Raw genomic sequence first — 21543 nt, 5'->3', positions numbered from 1 at the left:
ATTTGTATACGTTCATATAGAGGAGAATGTGTTTCGTTTCGAAGTTTAGTGAGTGTCTTATTTTATGACTGCATATGTTTCAATTACACTTAGCTTTACTTTCTCTTTTTGTTATGGACTTCTCCCTGGGAGTGTATGCAAATTCTTAGATTTTTTTACTTTTTGTGTTTTTACTTCTTATATCAGTTACTTTAAACAAATGTATTCTTATATCAGTTACTTTAAACAAATGTAACATGAATGTATCAATGTTTTTCCATTTTAGAGAGATTTTTTTTTTTTAATTTTATGTTTATGCATATATAAAGTTCAATAGGGCTTCCATGCAGCTTGCAATGCTTGCATGTACTCTTGATCGCATATTAGCGTTTTTGACATTGTGGCTTTGCTCTTGCAGAGGCAGAGAGAGAATTTCTGCACGAGATACCTTGTGAATGCTTTTTCACTCTTAACATAATTCCAGGAAAGTTACGCTGATGCCATTGTTGGTGCCTTCAATAAAGTTCAGAATAACAGTCCCTGGACGTGTGGTCCTTGACCACTGTGCAACACAGCACAGAGTTAGATCCACAATAGAAGCATAATTAAAACTGGCTTGTAGATTTGGAAATCACATACCATCACATTAATTACTTTTTAATCTCCTCAGCTTGTGATTCTGTAGCTTAAGACCCAAAGAAAGAGCATCATTTCCTTCTTCAGTATTGGTGGAAATCAAATGTGACACCACAAACCTCCTCACTTGCAAAAAAAATAACATGTGTTAAAATGTTTTGTTTTTTAAAAAAAGAAAATAAATGTGTGTAAGCTGCACTAAATGACACTGCTCTGAAAATGGCACATCATTTTTGCAAAAGCATAAAAAGAGACATTTCGGTTATCCTCTTTGTTCTTTTATTGTTTTGTAAGACGTGCCAGCCATACAAAGTAATGCTGAGTCACGCACTGAGCCATCTAGAAAATGCCTAATTACTCATGCATAGTAAATACAAAAATGTTGTTTTGTCTTCGAGAGCCATTTCACACCATGAAAAATTAACACAGGACCATAAAACAGGAAGGTCAGTGTACATCCTTTCAAACACTTTTCCATTTGTTCTTGGCACTTAAAACCATGCTTTAGAAGGATAAATAATACCAACAATTTCAGGTATTATTTCCCTTTGTGTTTAGCCTTTGAAAACACTGGAAATGATTCTGTCGACTATTACAATGAATGTGTATCACACCTTCCTCGCAATTCACTCCGCTCATCTATAAAGGAAAGGGAAACTGAATCATTTACTCAGTTGGACATCAATACCTCCTCTTCATACAGTACCTATTCATATGTGAGAATGGCTAGTAAGAATGCCAGAGAGATGAATAAGGCATGAGAGAACTATGCATGATTTAAGAATACAAAATGAGTTACAAAAAGGTTGCAACCATGACAGATCTACTGGCTTCCAGCTGCTGGGTCCCTTTTTTAAAGTTCTGTCAAGGAACAAAGGTGGCCTGGTAATCAAGTATGTATCACCATAGAAAATAGTACACCCTCTAGCCTGACAAGAACAGTTGCAGTCGTATTAATGAGTTGGGAGAATATTACATTGCATTTACTGAATGGTATTTGCAAAATTAATTGAATTTGAGGTTTATGAATTAAAGAGGAGCCTTGTAAATTATAATCCTGAATTCACTTGACTACTCGGGCATGAAATCTATTTTCATCTTTTTCTTTAACTCTAATTTCTGAGTGCGGCGCCTGATCATGTCTCAGTGCATTACCGCAACTGGATGTGACTGCAGATAAAATGGAGTGGAGCGGAAGCCAAAAGACAGCTGATTCATTCATTAACAGATAACTGCACAAATTCATTCTAACACAAACTGATACACTGCACTGTATGCAGATGTGGAGGTATGCACAAACAAAGCCCTCCATTCCACAGAGATTCTGTATTAATTAGACAATGACTTACCGTTATTCTTATGAAAATAACAAGCCTGAGCTTGCAATGCTCAAAAGGTAAGTGCTTGGTGCTTTTCCTTTGCTGAGACATCACCATGAGTCCTTCCTAAACTTGACTGGATGCATGCACTACTTGATGTCACTAGTCTTTGTATCCAATTTTCAAACTGGAAATCCATGCTGGATTAATTGGAAACTGTAAAAAAAAAAAATCTAAATTATACACCAAACTGATTTCCAGAAAGGCCATGGAATTACAGATTTTTTTTTTTATTTCACATCTGCATTGATTAAAACTGAAGTAGTGAACAGGAACTTTGAGGCTTAGTCATTAATAATTTCAAGCTTTTCCTGCAGTAAAGTAATTGGAGACAGTGTTCACTGGAAAAAAAACAAAAGCATTGCTCATCTATTCAAACATTAATACTAGTGTCTCCTAAAATATTCACTTTTATACTACTTGATAGTTGTGCCAAAAATGTTTTGGAGGAAATGTACAGTAACAGCTGACTGGTTTATGTTCACTGGTGACATTTTGGAATGAGGTCTGGGTAGATGGTGGGCGTGCAAAGCACAGGACTCTGACACTGGAGACTGGGGACTGTATCCTGCATCCTGCCTCCTGAGTGTGGTTAGGTTTAGGCTACTGAAAATATCACAACAGTAAACATCTCCAACTGTCATAACCACTTAAGTAATCTATGTCACTATCCATTCAATATTCATTCAGCATTCCTCACACTCTTACACTCCTTTACACTACTTGTATCCTTGTTTACAATCTACAGAAACTCTTTTACTTGTATGTAGACATTGTATGTTGTTTTCCATTTCTTGTTTCTACATGTATATATCTATTTTTTTCCACCTACTCGCTTGTACATAATAGTGATGTGTTTATGTTTCATTATCTTTGTTTGGCTTTGTTGTCCTTGTTATGTCCATGTGTATCTTCCTGAACATTGTTGTTAATTATCCAAGGCAATCTCTAACCTTAACCAAGTGCTTTGAGTTGCCTAAACATAACCATAAAAACGCTTTAGTTGCCATGAGTGGATATTATAGCGACAACAAATGAAAAATGTGACATTCTGAAAATTTTGTAACTGTTGATAAAAAACGTAATCCAGCCAGAATTACATTTCTTCCAAAAGGTATTTACTGTTGCAGATTACAAGTATATACATGTAATTTGACAGGGTTGGGGTGGAGGGTTGGGTCTTTTACATGGTTCTGGGTCTGTGACTATGTAGTTGATATACATTGTTTTGTGCAAGGCCTCATTTCCCTGAATGTCTATAACAGAGCCGGTGAGTGCAAAGTTAGTATGAACCATAGAGCCACAATGGCCACGTTCATGGGATCATCCTTTAACTATCAGTGACATTGTCCTCAACCAAACCTAAACTTTCCTAAACTTAACTTGACCTTAACCCAGAGGCAGCTTATCAAAAACTGCTCATGTGAGTAGTTTTTTGGATCATATGGGCCTTTTTTGAAGACACTACCTATTCTGTCATCTAAGTTTGAGGACTTTTTGAATAATTGGTCCAGCTTCCAGCTCTCATGTTGTGTTTAAAATGTTGTTTGAAAATTGAGCTCACAAGATTGAAGGTAGTTTCATGAGGCCAGAAAATAACTGCATATTAGTCTGGTGATGATAACATTAAACACAATCTTCAGCACAAACATTTGTTGACACAGTGGCAGAATAGGTAAAGTTGTTGCAAGGAGATTGGGTAATTGAAATTGTTTACCAGCTATATAAGCAATTTATATCATTCCTCACAAACACAATATTACTTAAGATCAAGAAAGTTTCAGTTAATCATAGTCTTGTTGAACCTCCAGAAAAAACAAAGTACTGTAGGTGTACCTAACAGTCTGTGCTGTCAAGGTTTAATTGCATAAAGTGTTGGTCCTAATCAACTGTAGCACTATTACAGTTCCACGAGGAAGACACAGTCAGAACAATGGGTCTCATGCAACTTCTTGGCTGAATAAATGACAATTTAAACCAGAGGACAATTTACCTTTGTTATTTTGCTCGAAACTTAAGTGCTAAAAAGCTGTGTGATTGATTTTCAGTGTCATGTTGTTTTAGTTGTGAAGGACTACCAACTGTGATATATTGTAATTGGCACCAACAGCACCTTTTCCTCACAAGAGTTTGGTTTGAGAGGAAAGTACATTTCTGTTTTCACCAAGCTGCATTCAAATCAGCTTTTCCTAAATGATAGCTCTACTCTTTCATTATCAATTAAAGCCCATATTGAGAGGAGTTTAATCTGCTTCAATTAATATAAAATCCTCATTTGGGCACCACCTCCTTGAAGGGAAATCTTTAATGTCTAGAGGAAACATTAAACCTTGAATTCAATTCTCTATTTGATCAATTAATCAGTCTCATAAACCCATAAGTTATTTTAAACAGTGACCTCTGTCTGCTGTGCTCAAGGGAAACCACAAAGACTTCTTAAGATAAATTAAGACATTTATTAATAGCTAAACATCTTAATGATGCATGATAAAGCATAAGATAATAAGGCAAAAGAATAATAAAGCCTTTAAATGATAATAGAAATAAAACAATCATTTAGAAATAGTTGCTGGAAGTGTGTGACTTGAGGCTAATGTATAGCAACGGGGAATGCTAAGGAAAGCTAACTCGACTTCTCTAAAGAAATTATCTTCTTAATTTTACAATATTCAACATCAACCCTCAATCACAAAGCCATGTTATCCCTTACTGTTGAAGAGTTTCATTGTAGTTGATGTCATCTCAGCAGGTCCGGGGATGCGTTGGGTTAAGCTGGAGTTAGTTGTAGTTGTGCAGCAAGGTTTACTTGGTGCAGCCCAGCTTGGGCCGTGCTGTGGATGAGTCTTGTTTCAAAACGAGCCTTGAAAAGTCTTTGTTGTCGGCTGAGCTCCCAGGCAATGCAGTGAAAAAAGTCTGTTGCCGAGCTGGTGAGCCTGACAGTGAGTTATTTCAGTCTGTGTGTCTGTCTAGTTTTGGCAGACAAGCAGAGGTCCGGCTGGGCGTCACTGTCTTCTTCAGAGTGAGCCAGTTTTGGATTCATGCTTTCAGTGCTTCTTGTAATCTTAGTTTAATGCCAAATAAAGTTCAATCTGACTACACTCACTGTTTTTTCAGGCTCAGGTAAGACTTCATGTGGATCGGGTCTAACTTCAAAAGTAAAATAGCGATGTTAAAGCAACAATTATGTGAATAGATTAATCTTTCAGAAACATAATTTTAAATATGAATTCAACATGACTATTATTTCATAGTAAAAGAAGACATTCAACCTGAAATTCTTAAAACATTGTATCTTTAACATTACAATCACTTCAGTAACTTTATTCATTCAATATGACTTCTTGTCGAATTTCTCTATCCAAATATAATTTGACTAACACTTATTACATGCACACGTATTAAATGCAAGTAGAAATCATGCGCATTTCAGTGTTAGCAGATTCAGATATACCAGTCAACATGGGGCAATGTTGTCACATGTTGATAAATTTAATAAAATCAAATTTTAATATCTCATCAATAGATTACTGCACAGTTATCAAAGTCATATCATTCTTATTTTAATTTTATAATAAACAGCATGGTATGATTTACATAATGATTAGAATTTAATTCACATGAAATTCAGATTTGGCTAAAATACAAGAGGAGCAGTAGGGTATTACTCAGGAATGCGAGCTAGAGTTCATGACAGTGGTCTGTGGAGATAAGGAAACCAAAAAAGAAGGTTTCTGTCCATGTTTGGGTGGAGTGGTCTGGTTCTTTCTCCGGTTTAAATGACCCCAAAGGACATTGCTGGCAATGCTTTTAGTTCAGGAAAGAATTTTAGTTATTTGGTCAGAAAGGGTCTCTCAAGAGGTCTGTTTAACCTTCATTTTGTCACAGTGTTTGATTTTGGTCAGTGTCCCCAATTGCGTATAGAGGTCAGTTGGTGTAGGTCTTGGGTGAGTCATTCACTCCATGTCTCTGGGATTCACTCACCTCCTTACTCCTCACTGAATTAAAGAAGGGTTGTTTTACACAGTGGAATTAAAGAAAATAAAGCTTTGTATCCTACAAAGCTCAAAAGATGCATGTAATGATGTTGTATTGCAAACATAAATGAGCTGTAACAAATCACATTTACATATTTTCCAGTATACAAAACAATTTAGTTAAATTTGCAGAAATTGTGGAAGACATTTTGTTGAGGTAACTCTGGAGGATTATCATAATCATCTAACCGAAATAAATCTGCAGAAATGAAGCCATTTTTCTTTAAAGTACATTACTCATCATAGAAAAGAACAATCAAACACAAAATGAACTTCATTTCCTTTTTTCCCTACAGACAATTTCTTTCCTCTTCTGTGTTCTTTTAACTTTCTTGTTTTAGCAGGTAATGAGAATGTATTCTTAGTTGTGTTGTGACATTAAACAGCTGCTCTAAAGCCAGTGTGTGCTTATTTTAGGTTATAATACATCCATGTTAGAGATATGATCACCTTTTTTGGACAGATGGGATAGCTGCAGAGTGTGAATCTGATGGCTGCACATCTGTTTTTCAATTGGCCGATCTGGAATCCACTCTATCACCAAAACTCATTACACAGAGTGGAGGAGACGGTGAATGATAAAGCTCCGCTGAGTCCATCTATTCTGCAAGAATATTCAATTAAAAAATTCATTTGTCTGAGGGACTTTAAATTAATGTGTAAAGATATTGTGATATTCATGAAACATCAGTGTCTATGACCTTGTTCTTTTATTTAAAAAAAGTTCTTTCCTCTGTGAAAAAGACTAATTTCTCACAAATATATTTCTTTTTTTCTTGTCTGTGTACCATGTTTGGTTCTGTGTGTTTGTTGCTAAAAACATACAGAACCAAAATCAAGAATCCAAACCAGAATCAATGAGAGAGCCAAACATATTTAGTAAAAGCTCCTTTAAATGGTTACTGTTTAAAACCATGTGATGCACAAAAAGTTTCCATTGGAAAACCTGATAAAAGGTGTTAATCAGGGTAAGATATAAACATTTGGGTCCATCAACCACAATTTTAATCCACAGTTCAATGCAAATATATCGTAAAACATGAAATAAATGACAAAACCATAGCTGTGTATACTTTAAATGGTTTCAACATTTGTCAATTGTTGCTTTGTTTTGACGACATACAGTATATTCACTTTTTATTTGTTGTTTTTGCTGTGGAAGGTTTTTACTCGTGACCCCTTAATGGAGAATAAATCTACCTTTGACTGCCTGTCAGAGGGTGCATGTCTGTGAAAAGTGATTTCCCCTCTCAAGCTGTTTAGAATACAATTTATAGGTCTGAAAAGGTGAAACTATACAGTATTTCATAACAAAAAATGCAAAGCTTAGAGAAAGACCCAGAAAATAATCCATTTTGAGGAGCAGGCTTGGGACAGAATTCCTCTTTATGGCTCCACTTGCTTTGCAGTCACTGCATTGTTTTTGCTTATGTTTTAGCAACACCCTAAAATGTGCTGATAATCTATTTGCAATACATTACGTTACAAAAGGAGAAAATCAGCAAGAGCTACATCTATCAAAACATCAACGGGCTGTTTGAAGCCAATAAATACAGACTGCAAAAAACAATTCCCTGGTCAAATTTGCCCAAATAAAACAAGATGGAATCAAAATTTGCTTTGTGCTCATTTGCACCATTAGGACAGTTTACACCAATTCTATCTGACTTAAGTTAAATAATAATAATAATAACATTATCAATAATAATAATACGCATGTATCATTTCATTGAAGCTCAACTTTAGTGAACACACAAACTTGTGGCAATTGTAAAATGCTCTAATGGTACACTGTGAAGTTCACCAATAAACAAATACAGTTTCATGTTTACCTTCAGTGTTTTCTCAGCTAAATGCTTTGTCCGTATCCTTAAGGCCTAAATATGTTGAATGCATTTCTTTCTACATAGAACATTTTTTGAATATTTTACAACTTTTTTTACATCTACCTCCATAGCACTACTATTGGTCAAGTACTTCTCTGGGCAACTTTAACAGATCTTGATTTTTGAAGGGGCATTTATCGCATTTGTGATATCACATTTTAGCTAAGGCACTCTCATAAAATAAAAAATGCAGTGCAAAGCCTTTGTGGTTTGGTGTGCTTTCAGTCATGATTATAATCAAGTAGATATTGTAAGCATGGTCTTCAATTCACTTTGTGTTTAGTTGGCGGGCTAGCATTATGACTAGCTATACATGTAGCTAGTGAGCGAGCTGTCTTCTGGTACTGCCCATAATTGGTACGACTTAAAAAGGAATTTCACTCTGCCTCTTTCTGGTGTGACCATGCCTTAAGGCACCCTAAGAATCATAAAGAGTAGTGCCAGCTGGGCATTTGGTTGGGTGACACCACTTTCCTCAAAGGAAAACTCAGCCAGCACACAGCAGTCCAACCATTCATCATACGTTGTCAGTTTAAGCTTTTATAGTGCATTTCTCTGTTGACAATGATGCAGTAGTCATTAAGAAATGTCGATTTGACAATTTCACTGACAGATTGGCGATAGAACTGGAGGTTTTCTGACAGATTATTTCAATTTCATGCCTGTGCAACGAAATCTGACTACAAAGTCAAGCAACGAGTTGTGTAAAATGCATCATGTAGAATAATCTAATAATATCCAGATGAAAATGATAACCTGCCTTTTCATCATTGCTGTAGATATTTAGTTGAGATGGATCTCAGCATCTCAGAACCTCCCACAGTTGGCTCAGCTGCTCGAGCAACTCCCAGGTCCAAGAGGGGATTTGGCAACATTACAATAGCAGGGCAGGCATCCAAATTTCTCAGTCTCCCCTGTAGGGTCCTCCTTTCCTCCATTTTAATACTACTGTCCTTCCTCCCATCTCATCTTCATTTCCCCCCATCTGCCTCCTTCCATCTTCCCGAGTCTTTGCTACTCTCTCCTCTGTTCACGACTCCGCTTCTTACCCCCAGTCATCTCCCCTCTTCTTGTTTTCCCTCCCAATTCCATGTCTGGTTTCCCCTCACTATCCCATTTCCTTTTCCTCCTCTTTTCTGCTCTAATTACATTTCCTGTCCTCTGAACTCATCTCTCTTCCTCTTCTGCTTCTCTCCACGTCTCTTTACTGCTGTGCTGTTGGCCCACAGAAATTCAGATTTCCACTGCTTTGTTGGTCAGATAATGATGAATGGTTGCTCATGCTGCAGTTGGAGCATGTTCTTCTACTCCTGTGGCTTTTTAAATTAACTATTTGGAGCAAGTTTAATATTTTGTTTTCCCATTTTGTTTTCAGTGAAAGCCATTAGAAAGCAAAAGGAAAACTAATAATGCAGTCTTTTAACACTTCACACAATGCGCTGTTGATGGTACAGCTTTCAGCTAAATTAATATGTATACTCCCTCAAACAAATAAATGAAAGCCTGTTTTGTTAAAAGCCTGGCTATGTGGTAATCAGTGCTTAATTACAAAATAAAGCCACCATCCACAAAGTGTGACACCTCCTTTCAGTAAAAGACTGGTTGCCCGGGTATATTCTTGGTATTGGTTCTCCTCGGCAAATGGGATTTTTTGGATTTTATTCATTTAGCTGATCTCCAGGGAGCCTGGGGATCTGTAAGCCACAGTAAGTTCACTTTCCACCAGCTTTGAAGCTCGTGACGATATACAGCATCTGCCATGCAGGTGAGCAGTATAGTGAATAAAGATGAGGTGAAGAGAAAGGAAAGAATGATCTTGCTGACCTGAACCCTCTGGCTCTGTCTTTTGTCTGTTCAAGGTGGCAAGTGAGCATCTGGCAGTGCTAAGCTTCCCAGTCTCCCCTTCCATATTTCTCTTTCTTTCTGTCTCTTAGTTTCTGTCGGGCTCTGACAAAAGCGAGCTGGCAGACAAATCCAGTCAAGCAGAACAGCGTACTCAGATGTAAGACTATTCGTTTTAGCAGGAGCAAGTCAGAGAAGTAGTCTTTCTTTTTCTGCTTCTCTGGTCAATTTTCTATCAGGGTGTCAACATAATAGCAGCATCGGGGTAATGGATAAAGATGTTAACCTGAGAGAAAAATGATTTGAAAAGCACATACACAGACAAAAATCTCTCTAATGTCAAGATCTTTGAAAGTCAACACATTACATATTCAAACATCAATAGAAATTATTTCCACATGGGGATGAAAGACTATCCTCTAAATATTCAGGTTTGTTTTCAGCTTCCCTGCCCCTTCAATCAAATCTGAGCGCAATGGAAATGTTGCAGATGATTAGTGACACACATGAGTCATCTGTATTTCAAGGAGGCACATCATCAACCAAGGTCTGCCTGGTGGCCGAGAGAACAATCGCGCCTGGATATTGGTTCACATTCAGGTTGGACACCTAATCACAAACTTGATAGGACTCTGTCAGGTAACTGGGGCTGTAATTTTGCGCTTCAGTGATTTCAGAAAAGCACTTTGATATGTATGTTTCAAAGCTGAAACAGACAGCTTATCTGATCAGCAGGCTCTTTTTATGATAAATTACATACAAGGTAAGGTCAAAATAATGGGACCACCCAAATGTCACCATTAAGTCTCACCACAGTGACGGATGGGATTTCTATTCTAGAGTGTCTTCATTTCCTTGCAAGTCATCTGCCCTCAGGGAGCTGGATTAATTGTAGTAATTTCTAATACAACACTTTGTGCTGAATACTCTCACTCTGGGATACAGCTCCTTCACATGATGACTACTCCACAGAGACAATCAAGCTTGTTGGCAGAGAGCAAAAACTAGAAAGGAAATGGTCTAAAATTGCTCATTACATTTAGTGGATGCTCTTCTGAAAAAAACCCTCCATACAGCAAGTAAAAATATTTGAGCAAGTTAAAGATCCACAGAAAATATCAAATGATTTATCCAAGCATTACCTCTTGGATCAGTGGTTCCCAAAACCCAGGGGTCACCAGATGGTAACAGATGAATAATTAATAAAAAAACAAAATTCTGCTGCACAAAATTACAGCGTATTTATTTTATTAATTTCTCAAATCAAATTTTGAGAAATACTAAAGCATTTTACTTGCCCAGGCCTCTGAAAATCTCTCTGGGACAGGAATAGTCACAACTCATAGCTATGTGGCCTGTTATGGGGGGGTCACAAGTAGACATGGCTTTGTATGAAGAGGTCACAGGCAAAGAAGTTTGGTGCTTGCATCAGCAGTTTATACTGTTGTAAGCCTCTGGCATGGATATTCCTAAGATAACATTGACATCATTTCTACATTCTTCCTTGTCTCTTGATATCATCTTTATCTGTTAAGTTGATTTTACTGACATCATTTAACAGGAATAAAAATGTGTCTGACAAAGAATTGTGATTACATGTTAGGAAGAATTTAAGTTTAAGTTTAAAGCCATACATGGAGGAAATGAGAAAATGTTACTATTTATGAACCAGTATTTACACAGTTACACAGTCATTAAATAAAAATGAGAGAAAATCATAAAAGATTAAAACAGACAGTTACTACTTATCGGCTATATTAAAAAAAAAGATTTTGAGAAAGGTTTTGAGTTGTCATTTAAAACTGTCCACTGAGTCAGCAAGTTTAATATTTAACGGCAGAGTGTTCCATATTTTTGGGGCATTGTGGCTAAAAGTAGCATCCCCAAAGATTTTAGTGGGGACCTTGGGAGCAGTTAAAAGAGCAGCTGTGGAGGATTGTAGGGGACCATTAGGATCATAAAATGATAGAGAGTCTGTGATATAAAAGGGGGCAAGGCCATTTAGTGCCTTAAAAACTAAGAGAAAGACTTTAAAATCAATTCAAAAAGATACAGGTAGCCACACTGTAAAAAATGACTGTGAAATTTACATAAAAACTATGTAAAATCCCTACAGAAAAGTATTGTAAACTCAAAAACATATATTTTTTGTTTAAAGTACAGTGAATTTTTGGAAACTATTAAACAGAATGTTTTTGTTATATTTACAACAACAATATGTGATTACAATCAAATTTATTTGTTAAAACTACAAATATTGGTAACAAAAACAGAGAAATACTGTAATACTCATAACAAAACAATTTAGTTAATTTCACATGCAAATATTGTAAAAACTATAGTTTTAGTCAGTTGTTTTAAAAAATACAAATATATGTAAGTCACTTTACAAGTTTATGCTGTAATTTTAACATGATTGATAAAATGATGCAAATTGACGTAGGCCTATTTAAAATGTTTTCACAAAAAAGTTTTATTGTGAACCTGAGAGGTTACCTATCTATTTAAATATAAAAAATATACAATTTTAATAACATTGCATTTATAATTTAGGCTATTTGTAGCATATTGTAGAGTGTGTGTATAAGACATTCAAATTATTGATATATGCAAAGTAACACTGTTCAGTCCTAATCCTTGTATGCTTTATGTTTCTTTTAGTCTTTATCATTATCATTTTCACAGGCTAAACAACCTAACAGTGCCACCTCTAACCACTTGTACTTTTACTCTCTCATTGTGCACTGAGTCCTCCTAATTTTGAAATTTAAAAGTGCGCAGCTGAAGTTCGTCTCTGATTGGATAATGACGTGAGGGCGGGAGAAGCGCGAACCATTAGCCGTTAGCGTCACTAAGGAGCCAGTGTGCAGTCTGCAGAGCAGAGAACGGAGCAGAAATCTTCGGACCACTTCATTTTAAAAGATTTTAGGACAAATCTACAAGTTTTTTGGAGGGTCTGTGGCTGTTCAATTGGAAGGTAAGCTTCATATTTAGGCTACTCTTTTTTCGAGACCAGACGAAAATGTGTGCTGAAAGCTAGCTAGCTAGCACCAGTCCATATTTAAGACCAGTAACGTTAGCTCAATGTGTGATAACTTAATTCAGCTGAAAAGCACAGGCAAACATTTGAAATCCTAAAAATGATCACCTGCGTCTTTTGTAAAAGCAAATTTGTTACATTAAGAGGCTATGTACTGCATTGCAGAGTACATAGGAATGAGCCTCATTGTCTTTTCAAATGTGCTGGCGCCAACTGTAGTCAAACATTTACCACTTACTCAGCTTTCAAGGGCCATTTTTATCGTGTGCACAATGCACCTGCACCGCAAGCTGCTCCTAAAGCTGTTGTTGCGGATTTAAAATGCGCAGTTTCATTATGTGCCCGCAATTTACACACGGTGAAAGAGCTAGTGTCTCACTTAAATGATCATTTTGGAGAGGGCAGGTCTGTGTCATGTCCAGTAAGTGGTTGTAAGCATGTGTTTACAAAAAAGTCATCATTTACTTCTCACATGTGTAGGAAGCATAAAGCATGCTCCCCTGATGGTATTGATGACATGTACAAGGAAACTCGCCTTCAGCCCCCAAATGTCATTGCCAGTACAGATGATTCAGAAAGCACACATGAAGCCATGCCAACAGCTAGTGCAGCCAGTGATATGCCAGAGAATGATAGTCAGTCTTATCTCAGAAACATGTGTCTCTTTTACCTTAAACTGCAAGGACAGCTGCTTATTCCTGCCTCTACTATACAGACTATTGTTGAGGAGATGCAAAATGTGCACGAGTTAGGTCAAGCCTACACAATAACTAAAGTAAGTTCTTTATTAAAAAATGATATGAGCCTATCAGATGAAGCAGTCACTAAAATATGTGACTGCATTAAAGAGTCAGATTTGTTCTCTGCCTGTCATCAGGGACAATTAAGAACAACATACACCAGAAATCAGACATTCACAAAAATGTTTAAGTACACGGAACCCCAAAAAGTGCTATTGGGAATGGATGAAAACATGACACAAAAATTTGCGTACTACATACCAGTGGCAGAAACTCTGAAGAGCTTTTTGCACTCCCAGTTATGGAGGAATGCACAGCCACAACAGTTTGGAGATCCTGATGTAGAGGTTTTTACGGATTTATATGATGGAAAAATTTTCAAATGTCACCAGTTCTTTAATGAAAACCCTGAAAGCCTCAAACTGATTTTGTATCAAGATTCATTTGAAATTGTGAATCCCCTGGGTTCTGCTAAAAAGACACACAAAGTTCTTGCAGTTTATCTTTCATTAGCAAATTTACCCATTCATTTGCGTTCAAATACTGATAATATGTTTTTAGTCTTGTTGTGTGTTGAGAATGACTTAAAGCGTTTTGGAATAGCCAAAGTTTTCTCAGAGTTGTTGGCAGATCTGAAATCCTTGGAGACAGATGGAATAAATGTAGATGGAAAAACAGTAAAAGGGGGTCTCTACTGCATTGCTGGGGATAACCTTGGTTCTCATTGCATAGGTGGGTTTACAGAGAACTTCAGCCGCTCTCAATATTTTTGCAGGTACTGTGACATCACGAGAAGTGAGTTTGAGGCTGATCCAAATGCCTGTGGTCCTCCACGCACCCCAGAGACGTATGACACAGCTGTTGCTGATCTCCAGGCTGAAAACATCCAAGACGTCAGAGGAATAAAGGTAAACTCTATCTTTAATACCCTTGAGTCTTTTCACGTATCCCAACCTGGTCTCCCGCCTTGTTTAGGTCATGACCTCTTTGAAGGAGTCTTGTCATATGATCTAGCACTGTACTTGAAGAACATTATAAAAATGAAAAAATGGTTCACATACTCACTCTTAAACAGGCGCATCAAACAGTTTAAGTACAAAGGATCTGAAGCACTCACAAAGCCATGTGCTGTCAAACCTGACGGAGCCAAGTTATCAGGGCAAGCCATTCAAAACTGGAACCTTCTGAGATTGCTACCAGTTTTGATTGGTGACAAAGTGCAAAATCATGAGGATGAAGTATGGCAGTTAGCTCTCCAGCTAAAAGACATTGTGGATCTTATTTGTGCTCAGAACATTTCCTTGTCCCAGATAGCATATCTTGACATTTTGATCCAAGAATATTTGGAGTTGAGAAAGATGATGTTTCCTGAAATTCAACTCAAACCCAAGCACCACTATTTGCGCCATTATTCAGCACTGTCGTTGAAATTTGGTCCATTGAGGAGATTATGGACGCTTAGGTTTGAAAGTAAACACAGTTATTTTAAAAGATGTGCCAGACACTTGAAAAACTTCAAAAATATTTGTCAAACATTGTCAGAGCGTCATCAGATGTATCAGGCATATCTTTTAGCTGGGCAAGAATGCAGTAAACTACTGCAAGTGAAGGACAGCTGTGCGTTTTATCCCAACCTCTACAGTGACGCTATTAAACATGCAGTCAGGGAGTTAGCCTTTTCAGAAAGCAATACCACAGTTGCCACAGATATTCAGTACAAGGGCACTGCATATAAAAAAGGACAGTTTCTTGTGTACAGAAATGATGAGTATATGGAGTTTGGTGAACTTCTACTCATCTTGATTCAAAATGACACATCTGTGTATGTTTTGATGGATATCCACAAAGGCATCTTCCTCTCAGAATACCATCTGTATTCTGTGACAAAGGACAGTCTTGGGTTACAATGTATCAACATTAATGACCTGCCTGATTTCTATCCTTTGGTATCATATATTCTTAATGGATTCCAAGTCATTCCACTAAAACACAGTATTGTGGCAAAATAAAGTCCAATTAAAGCTGTTAATTGGACTGTTAGTTTGACATTAATATAAGTGTTACCTGATGCATGTCCCTGTTCTGTTAAGTGTATGTACTGTATATTTTTTCTGTTCTGCATTTCTTCTTCAGTGTAAATATGAGTGACTCAGGGCGAACCTTCCTAGATGTCGCCATCATGGAAGCCCTACCAGAACTTCAAGTAGTAAACAAAAACATCCTGGAAGAGCACTTGCAGTCCATTGGAGTCGAGACGTATGATGATCTACGCTTCGTAACGGAGGCTGATTTGATGACAGTATTAAGACCTGTACAAGCCAGAAAGCTTCTTTCTGTTTGGAAACAGAAATGTAAGTAAAAACACCACAACACACAGCTATTCAACAGCAAAAGCAGACATGGACATTGTGTAATATTGTACAATGTGAATCATAATCTTATTTTTTTGTCATTTAAAGACCAAACTCCCGAGAACAGCTCACTATCATCTGTGGAAGCCTCACCTACCCAACTGCTGTCATCGCTCTCTGTTTCACCCCAAAGTTCATCGTCAACCTCCTCCAGCAGCCTAGGACTTGACACACAGTGGGAAGACAACTTTGAAATTCCATGGAGTAAATTTCCTGAGGAAGTGATGGATTCTTTGGAGAGGGGAAAAAGGCCAGGCCCAAAACTGAGGAGGCAAATGGTCCGGATTGTTGTGACTGAGATGATGGAAAAATGCCCCCATGTAGGTAAAAAGCATTCAACTGATGTTGCAAAGCAAATGGTGGCAAAATATCCCAATTCTCTGCAAGATGTAATAGAGGGCGATATTGTTGGAACAGGCTACCATTCCCTTGTAAAACAGCTGCAAAACAGAATCGAAAATGTGAGGCGCACTTCAACACCCAAAATAAGAAAAAGAAAACATCAGGCTGATGACTCAGACCACACAGATGAGATCCCATTAGAAGAGAGAGCAGCAATGCAGGACACTTACGGATGCATTAAATGGAATGTGAAATTTCTGCCCCGTGAAGAAACTCAAGAGAGCCAGCACCAAAAGAAGGAAAAACTCAAGGAGATGTTCCAACAATCTGATGCCAATCCAGAGGAGGTAAAATGTCTAATGAAGTCCACTTTTTACACACAGCGTCAACATGTCAACCAGGGAAAAAGTATCAAAAGCCTTCGAGAGGAGTGGCCATTTTGGTTTGACGAACTTGGCATGTCGGTCCACTTCAAGGAACTCACTGGGATTGACCTCAAAGAGACATTCACGCGAAATTTGGATTTGAAGGGAAAAAGGCTTCTCAACTACATGACCACAGTTTATGTCACCAAGAGTAATAAGTTCCTTCAGACTTATGCAAGGCTTCAGAGGATGCGGGGACAGCAGAGTGGCTGCTCAGATGATGTGAAAGAGATGGTCCTGCTTCTGCTCAGCTACTTTGATGAGAAGGAGGAGTCCATGTTCTTCCATGTAGAAGATACCTGTCTGGCAGAAGAGGTCCAACTGGAGCAAGTGCCTCTGACACCTGCTGTTATTGTCTGTGGTAAGTCTGTTTCATATCTCTTTTTTTTAATTGCACTGTTTATAGAATCTGTCATGTGAGTGCAGCGCTTATTAATATAACCTGTTAAATAATTTGTTCATAGGACAGTCCTGCTATTCCTCAACAAGGTACATGCTGAGTCTGGATCGGAACCTCATCAACACAAACATCTCCTCCTTCATTTCTGCATTGTGCCTCATGTTCGGGAGCTACTTCTGTTTCAACATCCATTATCCATCTGAGCTGGCTTCAACTCTGGAGTTTCTTCAAAGGTGAGTAAACATGGCATGGCATTTCTCAGACCTGTACTTTAATTAAGCCTAAAATGGCTAAGCTACACAAAAACTGCCTTAATAGTTCCTAGGGCCAAAAACTGCCCCATTGAAACCCATTAAAACCACTATTTTTGATCCCACGTTTATCTTGACAAAAACTAATGCATTCCTTTATGTTAAGATTTCGGTTTGGACCACAGGCTTTCAATTTGTAGTTTTTATATTTGTCCATCAGGTGGCACCACTTTTACCCATTCAAAGCATGCCGCAAAGTTTCACACTTTTTATTGTTTTCTGGAAGAAAAGTGTGTGTGCTATTGATGTCGGATAATGTTGTGTATGTGTACTCACTAAATGCATTTAATGGAAATTATTTAGTTTTTTTTGTATAAAAACAGCATTATGTAGAGTTATGTAAACATACTGGCATTGAAAGGGTTAAAAAGCTAAAAATATAATTAATATTTGATATGTATATTTCAGACTCTAAAAGAGTGACATGTTTAAAGTAGAAAAAAATATCAAAATATACTATTTTTATAGCAGTTCATGGGAACAAGCCACGTTTTGGCTTTAAAAACATCCACGAAGTAAATAAGTTAAGAACACATGAAGTTTTTTTTTTTAACTGATCAATTAAAATGCTTAATATGCTTTTATTCTACAGGTGTTTTTTCTCGATAAACCCAGAAAAAGGAACTAAGGTGGAGAATAAAAACTCGAAGCGTTGTCTCAATCTGAACCCTCGAGTCCTCACCCTGATCCAGGACCTCTCCGATCACGAGTGGCGTTAAGCCTAAATATGGACTCCTTCTGTGCACTCTGACTGTTTGTTTGAGAAGAGGTACTGTTACTTTTCGCTTTGTTCAATCCACAATGTGTATTATGGTAATTAAGGCACAACGTAATTTTTGTTATTTTGCAAAAATACCTTAACAAACGTGCATTCTTATTTTGAGGGGGTACGCCTCTCCACAGATCTGACCTGTAACTTGGCCTGTTGGCATCACGTGATTGTCTCCATGGAGATAGATAAGTTTTATGCCATACTGTGGAACATTCAGAATGTAAACAAAATTTTGATTGAATTGGGTTGTTGTTGTGTGCCTGACACTTAAACTTTGTTTGTTAAAGTTTGTTAAAAATGTCCAGATTTAAAGAGGCTAATCTTCTGGAGTATCTCAACTTGGATTCAGTCATAGTTCAAGAACCATTATATGTAGCTTCTTTGCATGTTGTATCTGTTGAAAAAAATGCATCCAGTTGTTTACAACTATTATTGCTGTTAAATAAATTTCCCAAAAGTGATATTTTTCTCTCGTCTTTTCTCAAGATGTATTTTTGCAGGTTTATACGTAAATTTTACATTATAACTTGATTATTAAAACATAAAAACACAGCATATTTTGAAGAGATTTTATATATAATATACAGAACCATTCCATTTAAAATGCAGAGTTTTACTGTTGTTCTACCGGTTTAAATTAGTTTTTGTTTGATATTTCCCTGTTAATTTTATCATTTATTGATGCACAATTAGCAGTTATTACATGTAAAAAATACAGGAAATGGTCTATTTATATACAACACCGTTATGTGAAATTAACAAAAAAAAAATTGTAGACTTAACAGTTTTTTAATGTGATTCAGCCGTGATTTCATTCACTGTAAATCAATTTACATATTTCGTCTGTAAAGTTGTCTACTGTGCTGCTGTATTTTTTACAGGAATTCTCTGGTAACCACAGCTGCCAGCGTTTTCCTGTAAAAACAACAGTTTTTTTTTTACAGTGCAGTGTAGATCTGTAAAACAGGAGTTTTGGTCAACAAATTAAAGTGGGCCTTAAAATTGAGGTCAGAATTTAAAATGACACCAAGGTTTGTATAAGATAACAATGCATGTTTAAATCATCTGCTTCTATAGTAAATAGTAGTATAAAGAGCCAAGTGGACCCAAGTATGACTCTAAAGAAATGTATACTACTACAATGGAAGTTACTCTATAAAACAGCAATGTTGGAATGAACTCATATTGCAACTTAGAAAACATAATGCATAGCATTACGGGGAAGACAGACATGTTCTGGAAAATTTGGAGCCCTGTCATACAAAACATACTTCCAATTAATGTAAGTTAGAGGTGAAATGGTTTAATCTAAACTAAGTATAAACTGTGCCATGTGGAGCTGAATATGCAGAGGTGGGATACAGGATGGGGCTGGTAGAACTGGTTATTAGTGGGGATCAGGATTATGCTGCATGACTTTAGGAGGAATGTAAATGTAAAATCTTAACATCCATCCCCTGCCACTGCTTTTATTATTAAGGAGACATAACATGCTTTTTGTGGTTTTCTGTCATTTATATACTGTTATAATGTCAAATGTCTGTGATAAAGATAGTCTAAGTACAGAAGGTGAATGTATGTAAAAATGGCTTCAGCCTGCTCTGCATGCTTAGTTTGCAATGTTATCTCTACTTCCTCATCAAACTGAAGTCAGATCGTTCGCACATGCCCACAAATGGCCATCTGTTCCATAATCTGTGTTGCTAAGGTTGCTCCACAGGCTGTTTGCATTGTCCACTCGTATGTTTTGAATTGGATTTAGGCTGGAACATGCACAGCTGTATTTGAGAAGTTTTTTTTTCACAAAAGCAAAATCTGACTACTATTGTTTGTTTACATTGCCTCAGGCAGAAGTCTGACAAGGGACAGTATTAAAAAATCATGTAAAGATATCCCAGTGGAGCCCTAGAATAATATAGACCTGGAAATGTACATGTTATGTCCTCTTTAAATTAAATGTGGGACACATTTCATATCTCATATTGTGCTGTAGTTGCACTGTATTTTTTATTCTCTTGTTCAATCAGCTTTATTCTATTGTATCTTCTATGTATTCCTTTAAAATTCCAATCCATATGTGTCTTTTTATATTGCATTGATTCTTTTATTAATGCCTTTTATGTTTTATGTAAAGCGATTTCAATTGTCTTGTTGTTGAAAGGTGCTATACAAATAAACTTGCCTCATCTAATAACAAATTCATAGGTTTAAAAAATGTATGAAGTTATTGTGAACAAACCAGGAAATACCTCTAAAATAATAATTAAAAAAAAAAAACAATCACACCGCAATTGATAAATGTATGAATAAACTGAAAGGTACATATGTTTTAAAACACTATCTGCTTCTGCAATATAAATATCTATTTTCTCCCTCCAATCACAAACCAATTGCAAGAGGTTTTTGAGTGACTGTCTTGTCAGTTCAAATAATCAGCACTAAATTTTGCCAGTTGGCATATTTATGGCACATAATTCACCTCACATACTTAAAAAAGAATTAATATATCAGACTGCAATTTTAACAAATCATTATAATTTGATCTAATGATAGTGTTTTTCCTCCAATCAACAACAGCGTAATCAAGGAATTGGCAAGAAGCTGAGCACAGCAGCTTCTCATCATTGGCAGTTCTTTTGCTTCTCAAAATTTTGACTCGAACAACAAACAAGACTGAGCTCTTCTCTGTCTTCATGTAAGATGTCACTAAATGTTTTTACAATAATGACGGGGAAAACTGAAATCACACAGGCTGTTGTAAACCTCTTGACCCTTTTCTGTTGCTTTCACAACTGCATTTCCATTTTCCTCACAGTACAGTCACACAACAACAGGAGAACTGGCTGGTAATAAGCATGTTCGCAGCTGTATGATTGAATCAGAAAGCTTCTAGTCATAAGACAGCCCATCTTACTATTAGACCATCCAGCCAACTTGATAGCCAACAGATAATAGTATTGATTTCATCACTAACATCAGTTCCATGAGACAAAATGTTGTGCGGGGTACAGTCAGTTGATTCAGATGCAAATGTCTATTCAAAGTGTAACATCAGTGGAGGTCAAACCTGGCAGAGTGTAAGTATTCACAGCAGCCCCGCAGCAGGAAAGCAAATGGTAACTGCACAGAGGGGGCAGCCTTCCTTTAAAATTACTGACAGGTCTCTCTCTCTCTGTGTTTGCTGGACGATTCTGCTGCTTTATCTTGCCTAAGGCTCAACAGAGACTCAAACTGACACATTCCAGCTGGTTCTCTGCACCAGCTACAGACAAAATAACAAACTGCCGACCAGCAAAGACATGCAAGGGGATGCGTACTGTGCCCTTAAGGATGTATGCCCTGGTCT

General features: G+C 37.0%; 1 protein-coding gene and 1 long non-coding RNA gene across 2 annotated transcripts; one reads left to right on the top strand and one right to left on the bottom strand.

Annotated features, from left to right (window-relative positions):
• Positions 1-919: 919 nt before the first annotated feature.
• On the bottom strand, positions 920-5043 carry LOC137188798 (uncharacterized). The gene is made up of 3 exons (XR_010929524.1): positions 4705-5043; positions 1965-2150; positions 920-1254 (listed from the first exon to the last, which is right to left on the bottom strand). It is a non-coding gene; the product is annotated as an uncharacterized lncRNA (long non-coding RNA).
• A 6857-nt stretch (positions 5044-11900) lies between these two features.
• LOC137189833 (uncharacterized) lies at positions 11901-18658 on the top strand. The gene is made up of 6 exons (XM_067599912.1): positions 11901-12733; positions 14312-14444; positions 15670-15887; positions 15996-17075; positions 17179-17347; positions 18018-18658. Exons 3-6 carry the CDS (start codon positions 15677-15679, stop codon positions 18142-18144), a joined length of 1587 nt encoding a protein of 528 aa, XP_067456013.1. The 5' UTR covers positions 11901-12733; positions 14312-14444; positions 15670-15676; the 3' UTR covers positions 18145-18658.
• The last annotated feature ends 2885 nt before the right edge of the window (positions 18659-21543 follow it).

Source organism: Thunnus thynnus, chromosome 9, assembly GCF_963924715.1.
Source record: "Thunnus thynnus chromosome 9, fThuThy2.1, whole genome shotgun sequence".
In the NCBI taxonomy this organism is placed as follows: Eukaryota; Metazoa; Chordata; class Actinopteri; order Scombriformes; family Scombridae; genus Thunnus; species Thunnus thynnus.
This window is presented reverse-complemented; position numbering and strand designations above follow the sequence as displayed.